At 48.2% G+C, this 19,381-nt stretch overlaps 1 protein-coding gene across 5 annotated transcripts in view; it reads left to right on the top strand.

The window, feature by feature from the left end:
* CFAP20DC (CFAP20 domain containing) overlaps window positions 1-19,381 on the top strand; it is a 438,163-nt gene that overhangs the window by 129,391 nt on the left and 289,391 nt on the right. For all 5 annotated transcript variants that reach the window (XM_075321351.1, XM_075321349.1, XM_075321348.1 and 2 more), the window contains exon 6: window positions 14,743-14,857. In XM_075321351.1, the coding sequence (XP_075177466.1) occupies window positions 14,743-14,857 (115 nt within the window). The remainder of the gene's footprint in view (window positions 1-14,742; window positions 14,858-19,381) is intronic.

Below are 19,381 nucleotides of genomic sequence, written 5' to 3'. Positions count from 1 at the left end.
CCTACTTCACTGAGAGTGTTCTGGACTTCAGTTGATGTTGTGAACGGGTTCTTCTTCACCAAAGAAAGTATGCGGCGATCATCCACCACTGTTGTCATCCGTGGACGCCCAGGCCTTTTTGAGTTCCCAAGCTCACCAGTCAATTCCTTTTTTCTCAGAATGTACCCGACTGTTGATTTTGCTACTCCAAGCATGTCTGCTATCTCCCTGATGGATTTTTTCTTTTTTTTCAGCCTCAGGATGTTCTGCTTCACCTCAATTGAGAGTTCCTTAGACTGCATGTTGTCTGGTCACAGCAACAGCTTCCAAATGCAAAACCACACACCTGTAATCAACCCCAGACCTTTTAACTACTTCATTGATTACAGGTTAACGAGGGAGACGCCTTCAGAGTTAATTGCAGCCCTTAGAGTCCCTTGTCCAATTACTTTTGGTCCCTTGAAAAAGAGGAGGCTATGCATTACAGAGCTATGATTCCTAAACCGTTTCTCCGATTTGGATGTGAAAACTCTTATATTGCAGCTGGGAGTGTGCACTTTCAGCCCATATTATATATATAATTGTATTTCTGAACATGTTTTTGTAAACAGCTAAAATAACAAAACTTGTGTCACTGTCCAAATATTTCTGGACCTAACTGTATTTCCTGTGAAAGCCACTAACACTCACAGGAACGCTGCACTTCTGCTGATCTGAGCTGCGCAGCTCTGATCGACAGAAATGAACGAGCGATCAGACAATGGATCCATAAATTCCCCTAGGCGGATTAGTAAAAAAAATTTTTTAAAATGCAGGAACGCTGCATTTCTGCTGATCTGAGCTGTGGTGCTCTGATGAACAGAAATGAACAAGCAATCAGACAGTGGATCTATAAATTCCCCTAGGGGGACTTGTAAAATAAATAAAAAATGTAAAGAAAAAAAAAGGTTTTAAAAATAAAAAATACTAAAAGTTAAAATCACCCCCCATTTGCCCTATTGAAAATAAAATAGTTAAAAAAATATACACATATTTGGTATCACTGCATTCAGAAATGCCTGATCTATCAAAATATAAAATCAATTAATCTATTCGGTACACGGCATGGCGAGAAAGAAATTCCAAACGCCAAAATTATGTTTTTTGGTTGCCACAATTTTTTTTTAAATGCAATAACAGGCGATTAAAACAGAACATCCGCACAAAAAGGGTATGATTGAAAATGTCAGCTCAAGACACAAAAAAATAAGCCATCAGTGAGCCATAGAGCCAGGAAAATGAGAACGCTGCAAATCTCAGAAAATGGCGCCAAAAGCGCTACTCTTTTTTTGGACACATTTCTGATTTTTTTTTAACCCCTTAGATAAAAGTAAAAGTATACATGTTTGATATCTACAAACTTGTTCCGACGTGAGGCATCATACTGATATATCAGTTTTACTATATAGTGACCACAGTGAATAAAATACCCCAAAAACAATCGTAGAGTTGCACTTTTTTTGCAGTTTCACCGCACTTGGAATTTTTTTTCCCATTTTAAAAGTACAGTATATGGCGAAACTAATGGTTTGATTCAACAGTACAACTCGTCCCGCAAAAAATAAGCCCTCGTATGGCAAGATTGATGGAAAAGTAAAAAAGTTAAGCGGGGTTTACACGCAGCGACATCGCTAGCGAGATTGCAGCGTGTAAAGTGGCCTTTACAGTTCTCAGAAGAATGGGAGCAAAAAACGAAAAGTTGGAAAATTGCCCGGGTGTGAAGGGGTTAAGTAGGAAAAACAATGTCTATTAAGGTTTTACAGGGAGGTTTTTTTGTGCATAGTCACGACTCATGCCTCTTCTTTAATACCACACTTCATTTACTGTTTCTGCCCTATAAATGTGCATATGAACATGGGAAAGATAATGTTGGGGGAAGTGCAGCCTCGAGAAGGTATAAACATATATCAACACTAAGATAAAAAAATAAAATAAAATGAAATGATATAAGAGCAGACTAGACTGATGATGTAGTCATCTTCTGCAGCCATTCTTCTGTTTCTACAATTACAGCTCCATTTGGAAGAGACTTATATTCAGGCTACCATACTGGCCCAATAGTTATTTTTATATCCTTTGATTTGGGGTTCATTCACACTTCCATTTTTGTGTACGTGCACTAAACATTTTTTATGGAACGTGCAGTCTTTGCAAAATCGCAGAGACATGTCTAATAGTGCAAGTCTATGGGCCTATAAATTAAATTATCCGGACAGTATTCGGGGTAACGCCCATACAGGCATCTCCACGCTGTTCTGCTCCCTCCCCCTGCCCGGACGTCGGGAAGACTGGTGCTGTGATGGCTGGCCCCCGGGGTACGGGAGTAAGGGGTACTTTGCACGCTGGAGCATCGCTACTGCGATATCGTCAGGGTCAAATCGAAAGTGACGCACATCCAGCGCCGGTAACGACGTCGCAACGTGTAAAGCCTACATGCGCCGATAAACGATCGCAAAAGTGTCGTAGATCGGTGATCTGTGTAGTGTCGGTCATTTTCATAATGTCGCACCAATAGGAGATACGATGTTGTTCCTCGTTCCTGCGGCAGCACACATCGCTGTGTATGAAGCCGCAGGAGCGAGGAAGATCTCCTACCTGCGTCCACCGGCAATGCTGAAGGAAGGAGGTGGGTGGAATGTTTACGTCCCGCTCATATCCGCCCCTCCGCTTCTATTGGCCGCCTGCCGTGTGACGTCGCTGTGACGCCGCACGACCTGCCCCCCTTAGGAAGGAGGTGGGTCGCCGGCCAGAGCGACGTCGCAGGGCAGGTAAGTGCGTGTGAAGCTGCCGTAGCGATAATGTTTGCTACGGCAGCTATCACAAGATATCGCATGTGCGACGGGGGCGGGTACTATCGTGCTCTGCATCGCTAGCCGATGCTAGCGATGTCGCAATGTGCAAAGTACCCCTAACAGTTTTGGTGATGGGTAACAGCAGCAGCAGGTGTTGAGGTTTCAGCCGGGATGGATGCGGCAGCAGCTGGTCAGGATACTTTGCGGCAGTGGGTATCTTGGTTGGCGGCCGGCATGTCAGTTTGAAGCAGCATTGGCAGACTTGGGATAACGGCAGCAGTGTATCGGCAGAACACTAAAACACAAATTTAAATCACCAGCAGTGAGACCTGAGAACTAGCAACGTATCAGACTCGTTGGCCAGGCACCTCCCTTAGGGGAAAGGTGCCTTAAGTACCTGGAACTCTCAGCTGACCTGAGAGGCACCTCCGGGTTAAGGAAGGCAGAACCAGGAAGCCTGTGAGGTTCACACAGGCTCTGGGGGACAGCAGCATGGACCAAGGACGGCGCAGCCACCACAAGACATCTTGGCAGGTGAGGGAACTGATGTCCCCGCCGTGGGAGGGGGGCAGGACAGCACGGGGATGCCATCTGAGGCTGTATATGGGCCTATAAAAAAAATTGAAAAGCACTTTTTCAAGCTATTTTTCAAGGACTGCTAAATAGGATAAAGTGGAGATACTTTTTTTATTATGAAGCTTGGACCAAACTTGGATGACACTGATGAAACTGTGATGAAATCCTTTTTTTTTCTTCTACGTGAAATAAAGGGACGTATGAATGAGCCCTTATGAAAAAAAACTGTGACATGCTTCACCGAACTCTACGCATGGAGCAAATTCTTCCCGTCTTCGCTTTTTCTGCAGAGGAGGACATGCGTCCCACAATAAAGGCTCCTTGTCCAACAATTAGATCCCTGACATTTCCAATCAGGATCTATGGGGTGAATTCGCCTATCCATACACATGTGGCTGGTCCGTCCCTAGCCCCTAGTGCTATCCCAGCTGTCAACATCTAAATATACAAAAAAGAAATAAAAATCAACAGATGTCATATAAACATATCTGAACACAACTGGTTTCCAACCAAAGTGACACATTAATCCAAATGGGATGCGCAGATTCCCTCCCTGTCATAAGGAATAGAGGAGCGTGCGAGCCTCCGAACCGTATTTCCATGACAGTGAATTCCCATCTCCCATTAATGGCATCATTTTAGCATGCCCCGGGAAAGCCGGCCTTCTGTTTATCACCAACATTATCTTAGATGGATTATTCATGTATAAATATGACTTTAGTTATGTCCCGAGCAGCAATAAAAATGGAAATAAAATCAATGAATGAGTTCATTATTGATACACTGTCTGATGCCTGGAATCTAAATATCCTCATCAAATATTTTACCCCTCATATTTAAAGAACAGGAGGCCGAAGAGAGACGGTTATGGGATAATGAATGAAGGCGTCAGGGTTTATTTAAAAAAAAAAAAAAATTCACTTAAAGGGAACCATCCAGCAGGATTTTCATATATAAAGTAAAGCTGGTGCTATACTGGCGCTTGGATGCTGATTCTAACAATACCTTTTGTTCAGAGATTGGAGGTTTTATTTCAGAAATATGTGCAAGTAAAGTTCCAGCAATGCACTTCTATTTGAGTGACAGCTGCAACAAGAATGGAATATGTGGCTCAGGTCTTGCTATCTATACCCGCCTTTATCTGCCTGGCCTTCCTCCCCTGTCACCGTTATACACGTTAGTGTGCAGGAAGACAGGGGCGAGAATCCTTCCTCTTGCACCTGTCAATCAAGTAGTAGTTCATTGCTGGAACTTTTCTTGCACATATTTCTTAAATAAGACACCCAATCTCTGAACAAAAGTTATGCTTATGTAGCACCCCACAGGGCCTTGGCGAATACTTGTCACCGGGCCGGTGAAGTGTCAGGGGGATGTCACGGGTGGCCCTGCCCGGCTTCGTGACTTCGAGGTGTCCACAAAAAGGGAAGGATGGTGGATGGATGGTGGGGAGACGAGGATGAAGGGGTTGAGGGTGTAGTAGTTGTTTCGTGACACCACCTGCGGTATGCGGTCAGGGATTAGCCGCCGCTGTGGTCGCTGTCCTCTGGGGAGGGTGGTGTTACAGCTAGGATAGTTCAGCTTCCCGCAGGTGAAGCTAGGCCCCAGGGAGGATGATGGAGGTAGTAGTAGCCGTTGGTGCCGGGGCGCTGGTGCCGGCAATGAAGGGGCGGACACAGTAGTTGTGGTTCCAGGTCTTTACTCACTGTCCGTGGATTCCCCGGGAGGTGCCGGTCTCTACCGTGATGGGATCTAGCCGATCCCGGATAAGTTAGAGGTAGCCACTAGTGCTTGAAAGTGTCCTTTCCTAAGGGATGCCCCTTCAGAAGTGAGGAACCCGGTCTGAGCTTCCCGCTCCAAGCCTCGGGCCCCGTGAAGAATGAAGAAGAAACTGGTGTCGTGTTGCCAGAACTGTAGTCCCGACTTGACTGCAGATTGTGTCCAGGTTCCTCCTCTTCTACCCTAAGTGGTGCACACCCCCAGCTGGTTGTGCTAGTGACCGGGAAAGTCCCGTGCCTCATGATGGCCACCCCCCGGCCTACCCTAGTCCAGTCCCCAGTGAGAAGACTCCTAAGCTGTATGTAAGGGGAAATGTGGAAACACCGGTGATTAACCCCCTCCTTACCCGAGATGAATACTGCACCTTAAGTAAGGCGCAGTACCCTGTGGCGACTGAAGCCGCAGGTGCGCCACAGTTACATCCAGCATCCTAGCGTCATTATAGCACCGGCTTTACTTTAAATATGAAAATCCTGCTGGTTGGTTCTCTTTAAATTCACAGTTTATGAATGGATGATCATATGAAGACAGAAAAGAAGGACTATGCATAAGAAGGGGAATTCTGTACATGTCAAGGCATTTTGGATTGGACGTTACGATTCCTGCATATTTATAATTTAAAGGGGCTGTCCACTACTGGGGAACCTCAGCCGCTATAATTAATTCAGGGCCTCACAACAAATGAAAAACAATGGATTTTCACCTCTTGCGATGGTGCCGTTCCAGTAATGGCGATGTTCTTCTTCCTGTGACCACTGCAGATAATCAGCAGCTGTTGATTGTCTGCAGCTTTTTCTATTTATATTTAAGTAGTTGAAAACCACTTTTTGGCAAAAGATACAACAACGGAGACGTCCATATGGCTTAGAGGTGCCCATACCGATCTTTCCAGATACCCCCCGCTATGCCTGTAGAAGAAAAGGATTGGGTGAAGAAATTGTAAGTGCCACATCTACTCTTGGGGGAGTCAGGGAGCCCCCCATACCCATCAGATGGTCGGATGGCATCTAACGTGTATCAAGATCTGAGTTCGGAATATGGAAGTAGGTTATAGTCTTCTAAACACCTGGAATTCTCCATCTTTTGGGTTTTCATCCCTATATCTACTGAGTGTATAAAGCGTGACTCCATCCAGGTAACCGGCTCCAAATCGAAAGATCTGAGAAATGAACTCGCGGTGCCGTTCGACTCTCCGAACACTCCTTCAAATGTAGATGTTACGCGTGGAATGATTGCGGCTAATGACCGCGGCTCGCGCAGTTACTCACCTCCTGATCACTCCAATATTATTATAAATGAGGTTGATTTTCCTTTTGACTGCCTCATTTTTTCTCAACATGGTCCTATTACTTTCCTATCACATTCCTGACCCTTAGATATGAATGCTCCAGCGGAGACATAATAAAAATATATTAACTGTTCTGTGGCTGCTCCGTCGAAACTTCAGGAAGGGAGAATAAAAAAAAAAATAAAAAAAAATAGTAATAATGAAATAAAACGTGACACGCGGGTCTTACGACTGACGGCGGCTTGTAAGAGCAGCAATAAATAGATTCCCAGGAACCGCTACCTGTCTGCGGAATGACAATGACTCCCCGCTCCTCCGAACTTGTCCTGTGTAATGGGATTTCTATAGCTTCATTCCGAGATACAATATTGTTGATTTTTATTACAGAAGGGGAGAAAAGTATATTTCCGCAGATATCCTCTAATCTTAATTTCTGATGTTTCGTCACATTCGCACCGGGAGACGGGAACATCTACTGTTTATGCAAATAGGCTATTTTGATTCAGCCTGACGAATTAGACTTATCTCAGGCTTTTTATACGGAAGACGGATCTACCTGGAAGATTGAAACAAAAATGAGACGAGGCCTAGAAATAGCGCAGAAATGCAGATCAGATGGTAATGAAAGGCAAAAATGCAGAAAAGGGGCACAATATTGTGACAATCGAATCAGAATAGTAATATTCTAGACTAATGGGCAATGATTCCAGAGATGAGTCAATTGTTCAGCACATTGCTGTAGTTTCACCACAATCAGTGGTTTATCAGCTGGAAATTATCACTGCTGGGACAGTCTGTTATTGGAACAGCATACCTCCTACCCAGCCCAATGCCGGTTGCATTATACACGTGCCGAACTTAGTTGTCTCATGTGAGATAGTCTGGCTAATCTGTATAACTCCTCCCCCACCACTGATTGGCTGCTTTCTAACAATATACAGTGTACACTGAAAACTGCCAATCAGGGGTGTGGGGGTGGGGTTATAAGCACCTCAGCATTCTGAGCACTACTATGTCTGCAGCAAAAAAAAAAAGGAATTATTACTGCAGGACTAGTTGTCTCATGTCAGATAGTCCAGCTAATCTATGTAACTCCGCCTCCACCACTGATTGGCTGCTTTCTCACAATATACAGGGAACACACAAAGCTACTAATTAGTGGTGTGAGTGGTCTAGGCAGTGCTGGGATAAACCATTACTGGAACAGCATCTGTCCTACACACTCCAATGTTGGTTGCATTATAGAGGTGGTTTGGTTTAAAGGGAATTTATCAGCGGGTGTTTGCTACTTAACACACTTCTATGCAAACCCTAACAGCATACTGCACTACTGATCTCACGACAGCCCTCTGGAGTGTAGTTGACACGCCCGCACCGGGGCATGGGGTGACTCAGTACCGGGCAGCGGTTCTGTTTCTGGGATTCTGCGGTGGCGTAGCCCGGTGTCGTTTTTAGGAAGTAGGAAGGAGATGATGACAGTTTATTCGTGATGCCACCTGTGGTATGCGGCAAGTTAGGTGCCACCGCTGCGGGATGGGGACCTCTGGGGCAGATGGTGATGCAGCTTGGTTGGTCTATCTCTCCACAGGTAGAGCTGGGCCCCAGGGCGGATAGGGGGGAGTAGAAGGCGATGGCGGGGGTTGCAGGGCCGGAGGCGCAGGCGAATAACGAAGTGACACAGGGGTGCAGCTCAAGATTTTTACTCACTGTAGCAGGTTCCAAGGTAACACGATGTCAGTGACCGCCTTTGGAGTGCTGAAGTTTTGCTGTGATGGGCTTCAGTCGATCCCGGGTAGTTCGGAGGTCGAGTCCGGTGCACCTTTCTTATGTGTACCTTCCCTGGTCGTCTTCCTGCACTTGCTTCTCCCTCCTGCTTGGCGCCTTCGCACACTGAACCGTGCTCACGGACCCTTTTGGGTGGCTTGCAGCTCTATCCCTTGGCCCTTTTGGGTCTTCTTCCTGCGAATTTGTGTGCGGATGATGTGCAGTACCTCTGTGGCGACTGAAGCCTCAGGGGAACCACATAATGCTGCTCAGATATTCCGCTGCCTCCTGATAGTCCACTGGCCCTGTGCTTCCACTGTCTCCCGAGCTTCAACTGCTCCCTTAGCTTCTGCTGCCCCCTGATCGTCCACTGCCCTCTGAGCTTGCACTGCCCCCAAGCTTCCACTGCTCCCGAGCTTCCATTGCCCTGCAGCTTCAACTGCTTCCCGAACTTCTGCTGCCCCCGATCTTCTGTTGCTCCCCGATCTTCCAATTCACCCAAGCTTTTGCTGGCCCCCAAGCTTCTGCTGGCCCCCAAGCTTCTGCTGCCCCCTAAGCTTCCGCTGATCTCTTAGCATCCTCTGCCACCAAGCTTCCACTGTCTCTTAAGCTTCTGCTGCCCACCAATCTTCCGCTGCCACCCAATCTTCAACTGCCCCCCCCGAGCTTCTACTGCTTGCTGAGCTTCCGCTGCCCGGCAGTCTCCCGCTGCCCCCTGAGCTTCTGCTGCCCTCCAATCTTCCACTTCCCCCCAATCTTCAACTGTCCCCTAAGCTTCCACAATCCCCCAAGCTTCCACTGCCCCTTCGAGCTTCTACTGCTCGACGCGGCTACGCTGTCCCCTGAGCTTCTGCTGCCCCCTAGTCTTCCACTGCCCCCCAATCTTCAACTGCCCCAGAGCTTCTGCTGCCCCCTGAGCTTCCGCTGCCCCCTGAGCTTCTGCTGCCCCCTGAGCTTCTACTGCTTGCTGAGCTTCCGCTGCCCGCCAGTCTCCCGCTGCCCCCTGAGCTTCTGCTGCCCTCCAATCTTCCACTGCCCTCCAATCTTCCGCTGCTCCCTAAGCTTCCAGTGCCCCCCAAGCTTCCGCTACCCTCCAATCTTCCACTGCCCTCCAATCTTCCGCTGCTCCCTGAGCTTCCACTGCCCCCTGAGCTTCCGCTACCCTCCAATCTTCCGCTGCTCCCTGAGCTTCCACTGCCCCCTGAGCTTCTGCTACCCTCCAATCTCCCACTGCCCTCCAATCTTCCGCTGCTCCCTGAGCTTCCACTGCCCCCTGAGCTTCCGCTACCCTCCAATCTTCCACTGCCCTCCAATCTTCCGCTACCCTCCAATCTTTCACTGCCCTCCAATCTTCCGCTGCTCCCTGAGCTTCCACTGCCCCCTGAGCTTCCGCTACCCTCCAATCTTCCTCTGCCCCCAGATCTTCCACTGCCTCCCAAGCTTCATCTTCAAGTATAGGCATGTGACTATTGCAGCCATTCAGTGATGACCAACATGGTTGTAGTGGTCACAGGGAATCTGAGCAGCACTTGAGAGGATTCATAGCTATCTTTTTTAGTTTTACCCCATGCTGAGATGTGGCGCCCCTGAGGCTTCCATTGCCACAGAAACATTGCACCTCAGCCAGAGGTGTGATGTCCCATCCTGGGTAAGGACAAGGGTAAACGCCGGTTCACAGGCAAATTCACACTACACCTATTGTTAGGCATATATTGGGACCGGAGATAGTGGCAGCTACCCCCATCTCTTCTCCCATAGGGTGGGGCCTATCAACTGGGAAAGTGGGAGGAGCCAACTGAAAGTAAGAGTTGAGACAGGAAGTTCAAAGTGAGTTTAGAAAGACGGTTAGGGAGTAAGGAGTTGGAAGGAGAGAGAGGTTGATACCTCAGAAAAAGTGATAGAGAGTGAAGTTTCCTGGTGGAGATCCTGGGGCCCAGCTGAGCCCAGGTGACACCACAGACCAAGAAGAAAGGATTCCAGGGCCACGGAAGGCTTTTAAGCTCGTGGCCTGTTCCACTAGAACATCGGGTGGAGGGATCAGGCTGCAATCGGGGACGGTCCCCAGACAGAGGGAAGAAAGACATTTCCAGAAAGTGACACTGAGGCCCAGGGTGGTTGCAAGCGCCCCGGGCCACAACCCGCCGTAGATCCCCTGGGAAGAAGGCAAGATTCCATCCAGGCAAGCCTTCTTGACCAGACCCTATGGTGGAGGCCCGAGACAAGTTTATCTATAAAGGTCAAGGCTTTGAAGCCAGTCGAGGGAAGAGACACAACCAAGGGTGCACCGGCATTTACCTTAAGAACTACCCGGGATCGGCGGAGGTCCCTGACAGTGAATTTCAGCAATCCAAAGGCAACTGTTGCGGGCGGAGGGGCCACGCTCGCTACGCTCGGGTCTGAGGCTGCTGCTGCTGCTCGGTGGCTCGAGCGGTGGGCCGGACCCGGGGACTCGAGCAGCGCTCCTCGCCCACGAGTGAAAAGGGGTGGTTTGTTTGGGGGAATAGTCCGTAACGCCACCCACGGGTCGTGGTGATAATGGGCACCACCGCTGCTGGTGATGGGGATCCCGGGAGCGATGGCAGGGAGCAGCTAGGATGTTGGTTCCCCCTCCGTGGGTAGGGGTTGGTGATCCCGGGGCCCGGTTGTGATACGGGGAGGCAGGGTAGCTGGGGTGCAGGGTTGCGGAAAGCAGCGCAGCGCGGTGCCGGATGGCACTGTTGTACTCACTCAGGCACAGATTCACAGAGTCTCTGGTAAACCAAACTGCTGGATGGACGGGTCCCGCAGCCGGCTGCAGTGTCTTTGCTCTCCCCGGACAGGTTGATGGCGGCTGTCTTTCCCTGCACCGTTGTGTATGTATTGACTCCGATGGTTTCCCAACGGTAGTCCGCTCCCCGGCGTGTATGTACCGAAGGAGCCCGTTTTGCCCGCAGCCGCTAGCCCTTGGATCTCTAGGCTATGGCGGTGGCTTTTAATCCTCGCTGTGTGGACTGTTGCCTTCTGTCGGGTCTTGGGTGTTAGGGAACCCCTGGGGTTCTGGTCACTCTCGGATTTGACCGTTGTCGGCAGCTCCTAGCCTAGTCGGGGTCCGATGGCCCTGCATTTGTGCTTGGTACAAATCGGCTCCCCGGCTCGGTACCGGCGGGCCACCGCCCGTCCCCGGTCCTACAGTTCCCCTGACTTGCACCACCTCCTGCAGACGGCCACCATCGTCTGCCGACCTTGCTGACAGTGCCTGGGCTCCTACCCAGACATTAGCAGTTTCTCCACTCCAAACTGAACTCCTCACTCCACTTCCACTGAACTCCAAAACTGCACTAACTAAAATTGTCTGCTTTTTCCCTCCTCCAGGCCTGTGAACTCCTCGGTGGGTGGGGCCAACCGCCTGGCTCCGTGCCACCTGGTGTGGACATCAGATCCTGGAGGAAGCAACAAGGGTTTTATTTGACTGATGTAGACTATCCTGGTGAGGGTGTGTGTGTGATGTTAAGTCTGTGACTATTTGGCTAGCCCAGGGCGTCACACAACCAGTTTGCTGCAACCCTGTTACAGTGAGTAAAAACCTTGAAACTGCACCCCCTGGTGTTGCCTCCTTTATTTCGCCCTGCACTGCACCAACCATAAAAGCACCATAGACTTTAATAAGCACCAACGGGTGCCCCGGGGTACCATCCCAGCTGTTAATCCATCAGCCCCGGAGGTCCCGTCCAGCACCGGCGGCTCCATAGCCGCAATCCTCAGGTGGCGTCACGAATATTTCCACAAACTTTAATTAATATCACCATCCCCAAAGCCATATTAGTTGACCCCGCCAGGGTCACGGAGTTGGGCCCCGCCACCACTGACTACCCCTGGACTAGTCCGGCCCGACACCGGGTGTCCCATAGCCCTGGGGTGGGCGAGTCAGAGACCTATTAGAACAAAAATATACTTGAATATTCTTACTGTTAAGGCTCACTCTCTCACTGAGAGCAATCAATCATGGCTCAGGCTACATGACGTAACTGTACACAGATCATGGTATTTAAATCAGTCTATTCCATGTTGCAAGGTTTGTAAACTTTTGTTCAAGATTATGACCACACGTCATGACCTGAACCTTCACATCGGAGAGACCATATAATAATAACAACTAGATATAGAGTATATGGTATTTAATCCAAACTATTTTATAGTGTTGGTAATCCAGGGATGCTTTTGGTTACCCATGTAACTATTTCTATAGGTTTTTAATAACTTTGATATAATAAAAGTTATATTTTAGCCTCTTACAACTGCTTATCGATACTGATTTGATTAAGTGGCTCCTACTATTGGAAATTTGCTGATTGTCAGAAACACCAGAACAACCATAGGGTTGAATCTGTAGTGTGAACAGCGTCTGATGCCGCCATGATAATCGGCACGTTTTGTGCAAAACTCCATGTGACACTTGCTGATAAAAGTGATTTTAGCAAAAGTACAGCAAGCAGCCCAGTAAGCAATATTTCGCTGGAATCAGGGTATCTGCCCCCATATCATGGTGATGGAATTGTGACACCCTGGACTATCAGGTCGTCACAGGGTATTGTGCAATCTGCCCTTCTGCACGGTGTCCGTATCCTCCTTGGTTACGGATCCCTGTCCTTCGGCATTGCTAAGAACAGAGCCAGTCAAAACCCTAGGAACACTCTGCACCACACCCACCAGACACACCATTGGGGGGCCTGAAGGAAATAGGGCCACCCAATTGAGGGGTTGGTAGGGGAGAGTCAGAAGTGTTAGTAGCAGTGAGTGGAGTGGTGACTCTCGAAGTGAGAGGTCACAGGTTTGGGAGCAGGGCTCCTTGAGACTACTAGGTGGCAGACATTGGTCTGGGCCTGGTAGGAGCTGGAACCCCGGTCGCAGGGGATCGTGTCAAGGGGCATGAACTGCTGAGGAGGGCAGCTGGCGGCCTTGAGCCATCTCCGGGCAGGGGCCAGGGCACAGCGGTGTACGTGGACCCTAGTCCGGGAAGTAGCTTCACGCAGTCCGGTAATTTACCCAATGGGGATGAAGTCTTCAAGATTCATCCCTCACCCGCTCCAAAATCGGGGTACTAGCGCAATGAGGGGATAGGACTTTCCCAAAACATAGTCCAGAAAATCCCAAGCGTGAACACTGAGAGCAAGCTCACTCCGTTAGCCATACGGGTGAGCGGGACCTTCTGCACGTTGTCCGCATCTTCCTTGGTAACGGATCCCTGTCCTTCGGTATTGCTAAGAACAGAGCCAGTCAACACCCTAGGAACACTCTGCACCACACCCACCAGATACACCATTGGGGGGCCTGAAGGAAATAGGGCCACCCAATTGAGGGGTTAGGTAGGGGAGAGTCAGAAGTGTTAGTAGCAGTGAGTGGAGTGGTGACTCTAGAAGTGAGAGGTCACAGGTTTGGTAGCAGGGCTCCTTGAGCTCCTAGGTGGCAGACATTGGTCTGGGCCTGGTAGGAGCTGGAACCCCGGTCGCAGGGGATCGTGTCAAGGGGCATGGACTGCCGAGGAGGGCAGCTGGCGGCCTTGAGCCATCTCCGGGCAGGGGCCAGGCCACAACGGTGTATGTGGACCCTAGGCCGGGAAGTAGCTTCACGCAGTCCGGTAATTTAACCAATGGGGATGAAGTCTTCAAGATTCATCCCTCACCCGCTCCAAAATCGGGGTACTAGCGCAATGAGGGGATAGGACTTTCCCAAGACATAGTCCAGAAAATCCCAAGCGTGAACCCTGAGAGCAAGCTCACTCCGTTAGCCATACGGGTGAGCGGGACCCGACTAGTTCCATACTACAGGGTCCAAATAGTTAAGAGAGTGCCACGGAAAAGGTGGCAGGCTAACAAGCAACACCAAGGGGCACGGATCCACGCGTGCCCTCTCCCTGCTGCTCCGGATCCGAGCGTTTCGGGCTCTATCACGGGGGCGGTACAGAATACCATTAAGGCGCTGTTCTTCCCCGCAGCCAATCAGATATCAGTGTTGTTAGTAATGTTTATTAGGTTATGTGATCTGCACATTCGAGACGCTTGGTGTTTAGCCGTATTTTATGAAGTGTATTCTATCTACGAGGGGCATTCTAGAAAACGTGAGCTCAGAACTGAGTAAAGAAAGACCGGACTTTGCGGCAGTTGATGGTTTGCTATGGCTCCCATGGTAATATGAGATGAAGGCCGCGCACATCCAGGATTATTAAAGGCTGAGGCTTCCTCTCTTCACACAAATTGAATTCTTTCACAGAATGAAGGGCTTTTAAAATACAGTACAAAGTGTAGAAATAAATTAGCATGTAAAGTGATCTGCGATATCGGGCTTTGTTTCACCTAAGTTTGAGTTTTAGAGAGAAAGAAAGAGAAAAAGAAAAAATCTCATTACTTATCTCATAAAATGTCATCTGCAGAATGTGCGGCTGCAGCACCTGACACTGAATTTTATGGGAAATGCAGAGTTTTACATGATGTTATCGAAATGCAATTTATTACGTCTGCTGTAATCTGCGCAATATTTTTTTTTTTCCTCCAGAATAACCGATTTGGCAAATATTAAAAGAAGATTATATTTATCGACCGTCCACAAGGAATTATCTGCAACGCCGTTACACGCAAAAATCCCGCTCTCCATCATCCGGCGGAAAGTCGTAAGTCCTTGTCCATATAAAAGTGGTGTAAATGACGATATGATGTATTAAATGTCTGACATCGATAAATACTAATGAAGAGTCTATTAGGAAATATATGTAGGAGATTGAGATAATGTAACGTAAGGAATAAAAGTAACTATGATTACCTGTCACTGGTCCATATAGAAAATAGAGAAGCCCTGGAGTTAATGCTGTACCCTTTACATTCAAAGCTTAGGACTTTGTACTGCAAACCACATCTGCCTCCATAAGTCATCTGCCTCCCTAATTCATCTGCCTCCCTAATTTATCTGCCTCCCTAATACATCTGCCTCCCTAATACATCTACCTCCCTAATACATCTGCCTCCCTAATTCATCTGCCTCCCTAATTCATCTGCCTCCCTAATTCATCTGCCTCCCTAATTCATCTACCTCCTTAATATATCTTCCTCCCTAATTCATCTGCCTCCCTAATGTATCTGCCTCCCTAATTCATCGGCCTCCCTAATGTATCTGCCTCCCTAATTCATCTGCCTCCCTAATTCATCTGCCTCCCTAATTCATCTGCCTCCCCAATTCATCTGCCTCCCTAATTCATCTGCCTCCCTAATTCATCTGCCTCCCTAATTCATCTGCCTCCCTAATACATCTGCCTCCCTAATTCATCTGCCTCCCTAATTCATCTGCCTCCCTAATACATCTGCCTCCCTAATACATCTGCCTCCCTAATACATCTGCCTCCCTAATACATCTGCCTCCCTAATACATCTGCCTCCCTAATACATCTGCCTCCCTAATACATCTGCCTCCCTAATACATCTGCCTCCCTAATACATCTGCCTCCCTAATACATCTGCCTCCCTAATACATCTGCTTCCCTAATTCATCTGCCTCCCTAATACATCTGCCTCCCTAATTCATCTGCCTCCCTAATACATCTGCCTCCCTAATTCATCTGCCTCCTTAATATATCTGCCTCCCTAATACATCTGCCTCCCTAATTCACCTGGAGTTAATGCTGTACCCTTCCATTCAAAGCTTAGGACTTTGTACTGCAAACCACATCTGCCTCCCTAATTCATCTGCCTCCCTAATTCATCTGCCTCCCTAATTCATCTGCCTCCCTAATTCATCTGCCTCCCTAATACATCTGCCTCCCTAATACATCTGCCTCCCTAATTCATCTGCCTCCCTAATACATCTGCCTCCCTAATCCATCCGCCTCCCTAATACATCTGCCTCCCTAATACATCTGCTTCCCTAATTCATCTGCTCCCTAATTCATCTGCCTCCTTAATTCATCTGCCTCCTTAATTCATCTGCCTCCTTAATTCATCTGTCTCCCTAATTCATCTGCCTCCCTAATTCATCTGCCTCCCTAATACATCTGCCTCCCTAATACATCTGCCTCCCTAATACATCTGCCTCCCTAATGCATCTGCCTCCCTAATGCATCTGCCTCCCTAATTCATCTGCCTCCTTAATTCATCTGCCTGCCTAATGCATCTGCCTCCTTAATTCATCTGCCTCCTTAATTCATCTGCCTCCTTAATTCATCTGCCTCCCTAATTCATCTGCCTCCCTAATACATCTGCCTCCCTAATTCATCTGCCTCCCTAATGCATCTGCCTCCCTAATGCATCTGCCTCCCTAATTCATCTGCCTCCCTAATACATCTGCCTCCCTAATTCATCTGCCTCCCTAATACATCTGCCTCCCTAATTCATCTGCCTCCCTAATACATCTGCCTCCCTAATGCATCTGCCTCCCTAATTCATCTGCCTCCCTAATACATCTGCCTCCCTAATACATCTGCCTCCCTAATTCATCTGCCTCCCTAATGCATCTGCCTCCCTAATGCATCTGCCTCCCTAATGCATCTGCCTCCCTAATTCATCTGCCTCCCTAATTCATCTGCCTCCCTAATACATCTGCCTCCCTAATGCATCTGCCTCCCTAATGCATCTGCCTCCCTAATTCATCTGCCTCCCTAATACATCTGCCTCCCTAATACATCTGCCTCCCTAATACATCTGCCTCCCTAATTCATCTGCCTCCCTAATGCATCTGCCTCCCTAATGCATCTGCCTCCCTAATTCATCTGCCTCCCTAATACATCCGCCTCCCTAATTCATCTGCCTCCCTAATACATCTGCCTCCCTAATCCATCTGCCTCCCTAATTCATCTGCCTCCCTAAGTCATCTGCCTCCCTAATTCATTTGCCTCCCTAATTCATTTGCCTCCCTAATCCATCTGCCTCCCTAATTCATCTGCCTCCCTAATCCATTTGCCTCCCTAATCCATTTGCCTCCCTAATTCATCTGCCTCCCTAAGTCATCTGCCTCCCTAAGTCATCTGCCTCCTTAATTCATTTGCCTCCCTAATCCATCTGCCTCCCTAATCCATCTGCCTCCCTAATTCATCTGCCTCCCTAATCCATCTGCCTCCCTAATCCATCTGCCTCTCTAATTCATCTGCCTCCCTAAGTCATCTGCCTCCCTAAGTCATCTGCCTCCCTAAGTCATCTGCCTCCCTAATTCACTAAAGCGGTCCATTCTAGGTGGCGCCTATCTGGCAGCATGCGGCACTGTTATTGCTGTCAATAGAATGGAAACCTTAACAGAACCCGATAAAGCTCGTTTTAATACCCAATATCAGGACCAGTATCAAGGCTTTCTTTTAGGGCTCATATTTTTGGTCCAAGTGCATGATGGGAGAAAACATCAGCTCACACTCGTACCAACCGTATTCAGTGAGGCTGTGCATATATTCGATTATTTTCCTTGGACTACTTTGATTTGCCACCAGAAATTGGATCGCACTCGGCCATTCAACTCTGTAGGTTCGTGAAAAAAAATCTGACTGTACCGTCACAATGTGACTGTATCTGTCACACCAGGACCGGGAGGATGGCATAACACAGAGGGAACACCAGGGCAATAATACAAAGGAAGGCCCTGGAGCTAGGAAGAGGGGAGCGGGGTCACCTCCTAACACTGATCTGAGGCTGATTCCTGCACTCCCTAATGTCTCTAGATCGGTCCACCTCCCATCACCGATTGCGTGTCTAGGCTCTTCCTGGCCCTGAACTCATCCTGACTAGTGAAAGCCAGCTAGACGCTAGTCTCGCCACTGCAATAAGACAACATGAGGTAGGAAAGACAAACAGGTAGGGAAAGACACAACAAATAACACTCTACAGCTTCTCCAGCAGGAACTTCTCCGCTGCAATAGAAGCAACACCTCAGCTTCTCCAGAGCAGAGACTGGCACATTGAAAATGAACAGCATAGATATGAGATATAGCTGACATAGACAGGAGTGAGGAGGAGATATTTAAAACAGGTGGGGAAAGACACAACAAATAACACTCCAGCAGGAACCTCTCAGCTGCAACAGAAGCGACAACTCAGCTTCTCCAGAGCAAAGACTGGTGCATTGAAAATGAACAGCATAGATATGAGATATAGCCGACATAGACAGGAGTGATGAGGAGATATTTAAAACAGGTGGGGAAAGACACAACAAATAACACTCCAGTAAGAACTTCTCAGCTGCAACAGAAGCGACAGCTCAGCTTCTCCAGAGCAGAGACTGGCGCATTGAAAATAGACAGCATAGATATGAGATATAGCCGACATACACAGGAGTGAGGAGGAAATATTTAAAACAGGTGGGGAAAGACACAACAAATAACACACAAGCAGGAACTTCTCAGCTGCAACAGAAGCGACAGCTCAGCTTCTCCAGAGCAGAGACTGGCGCATTAAAAATAGCTTAATCACAGAAAAAATACTCCTAAAATTTTTTGTTAAACTTTTATTGAATATCAATATATTGAAAACGTGAAGTGAGGGGGGGTGTTCAGAAAAATATAAAATACCCTAAGGGTCTAAAGTACAATAAAAAATGCAGTCTAGTGGACCTGCCAGCGGTATATCCCGACAAATGATGGGAAAATAGAAAATAGACAGCATAGATATGAGATATAGTCGACATAGACAGGAGTGATGAGGAGATATTTAAAACAGGTGGGGAAAGACACAACAGATAACACTCCAGCAGGAACTTCTCAGCTGCAACAGAAGCAACACCTCAGCTTTCACTAGAGACTGGTCCGTTCCAGGTGAACAGCATAGGTATGAGCTAAAGCCGGCATATGAAGGAGTGAGGATTGGATACTTATATCATATGGTAGCGGCTGCAGCAGAGGTTACAACTACCTGTTAGATCACTGCAGGATAGAAATGAACCTTAACCCCTTCAGTACCGGAAGAAATTATATACGCTCCAACTCAGGGCTAAAAAAGCGGATCTGTGATCAACAACACGCCGTGACCTTACGATCCCATATCTTCTCTCCGAGACCCCATCAGGCCGTGACACACTCACGGGCAGAAACTGAGCAGAACCTCCATATTTTTGAGGAGTGTTGGGTTTTTCGGGATGATTTGGAAAGTTTTTGCTCCTTATAAAACCTCAGTGTGCACACAGCCCTAATCTTTACAGTCCGCAGACGCATCCCACACCACATCAGCCA

The sequence above is a fragment of the Anomaloglossus baeobatrachus genome, chromosome 8 (genome assembly GCF_048569485.1).
Source record: "Anomaloglossus baeobatrachus isolate aAnoBae1 chromosome 8, aAnoBae1.hap1, whole genome shotgun sequence".
In the NCBI taxonomy this organism is placed as follows: Eukaryota; Metazoa; Chordata; class Amphibia; order Anura; family Aromobatidae; genus Anomaloglossus; species Anomaloglossus baeobatrachus.
This window is presented reverse-complemented; position numbering and strand designations above follow the sequence as displayed.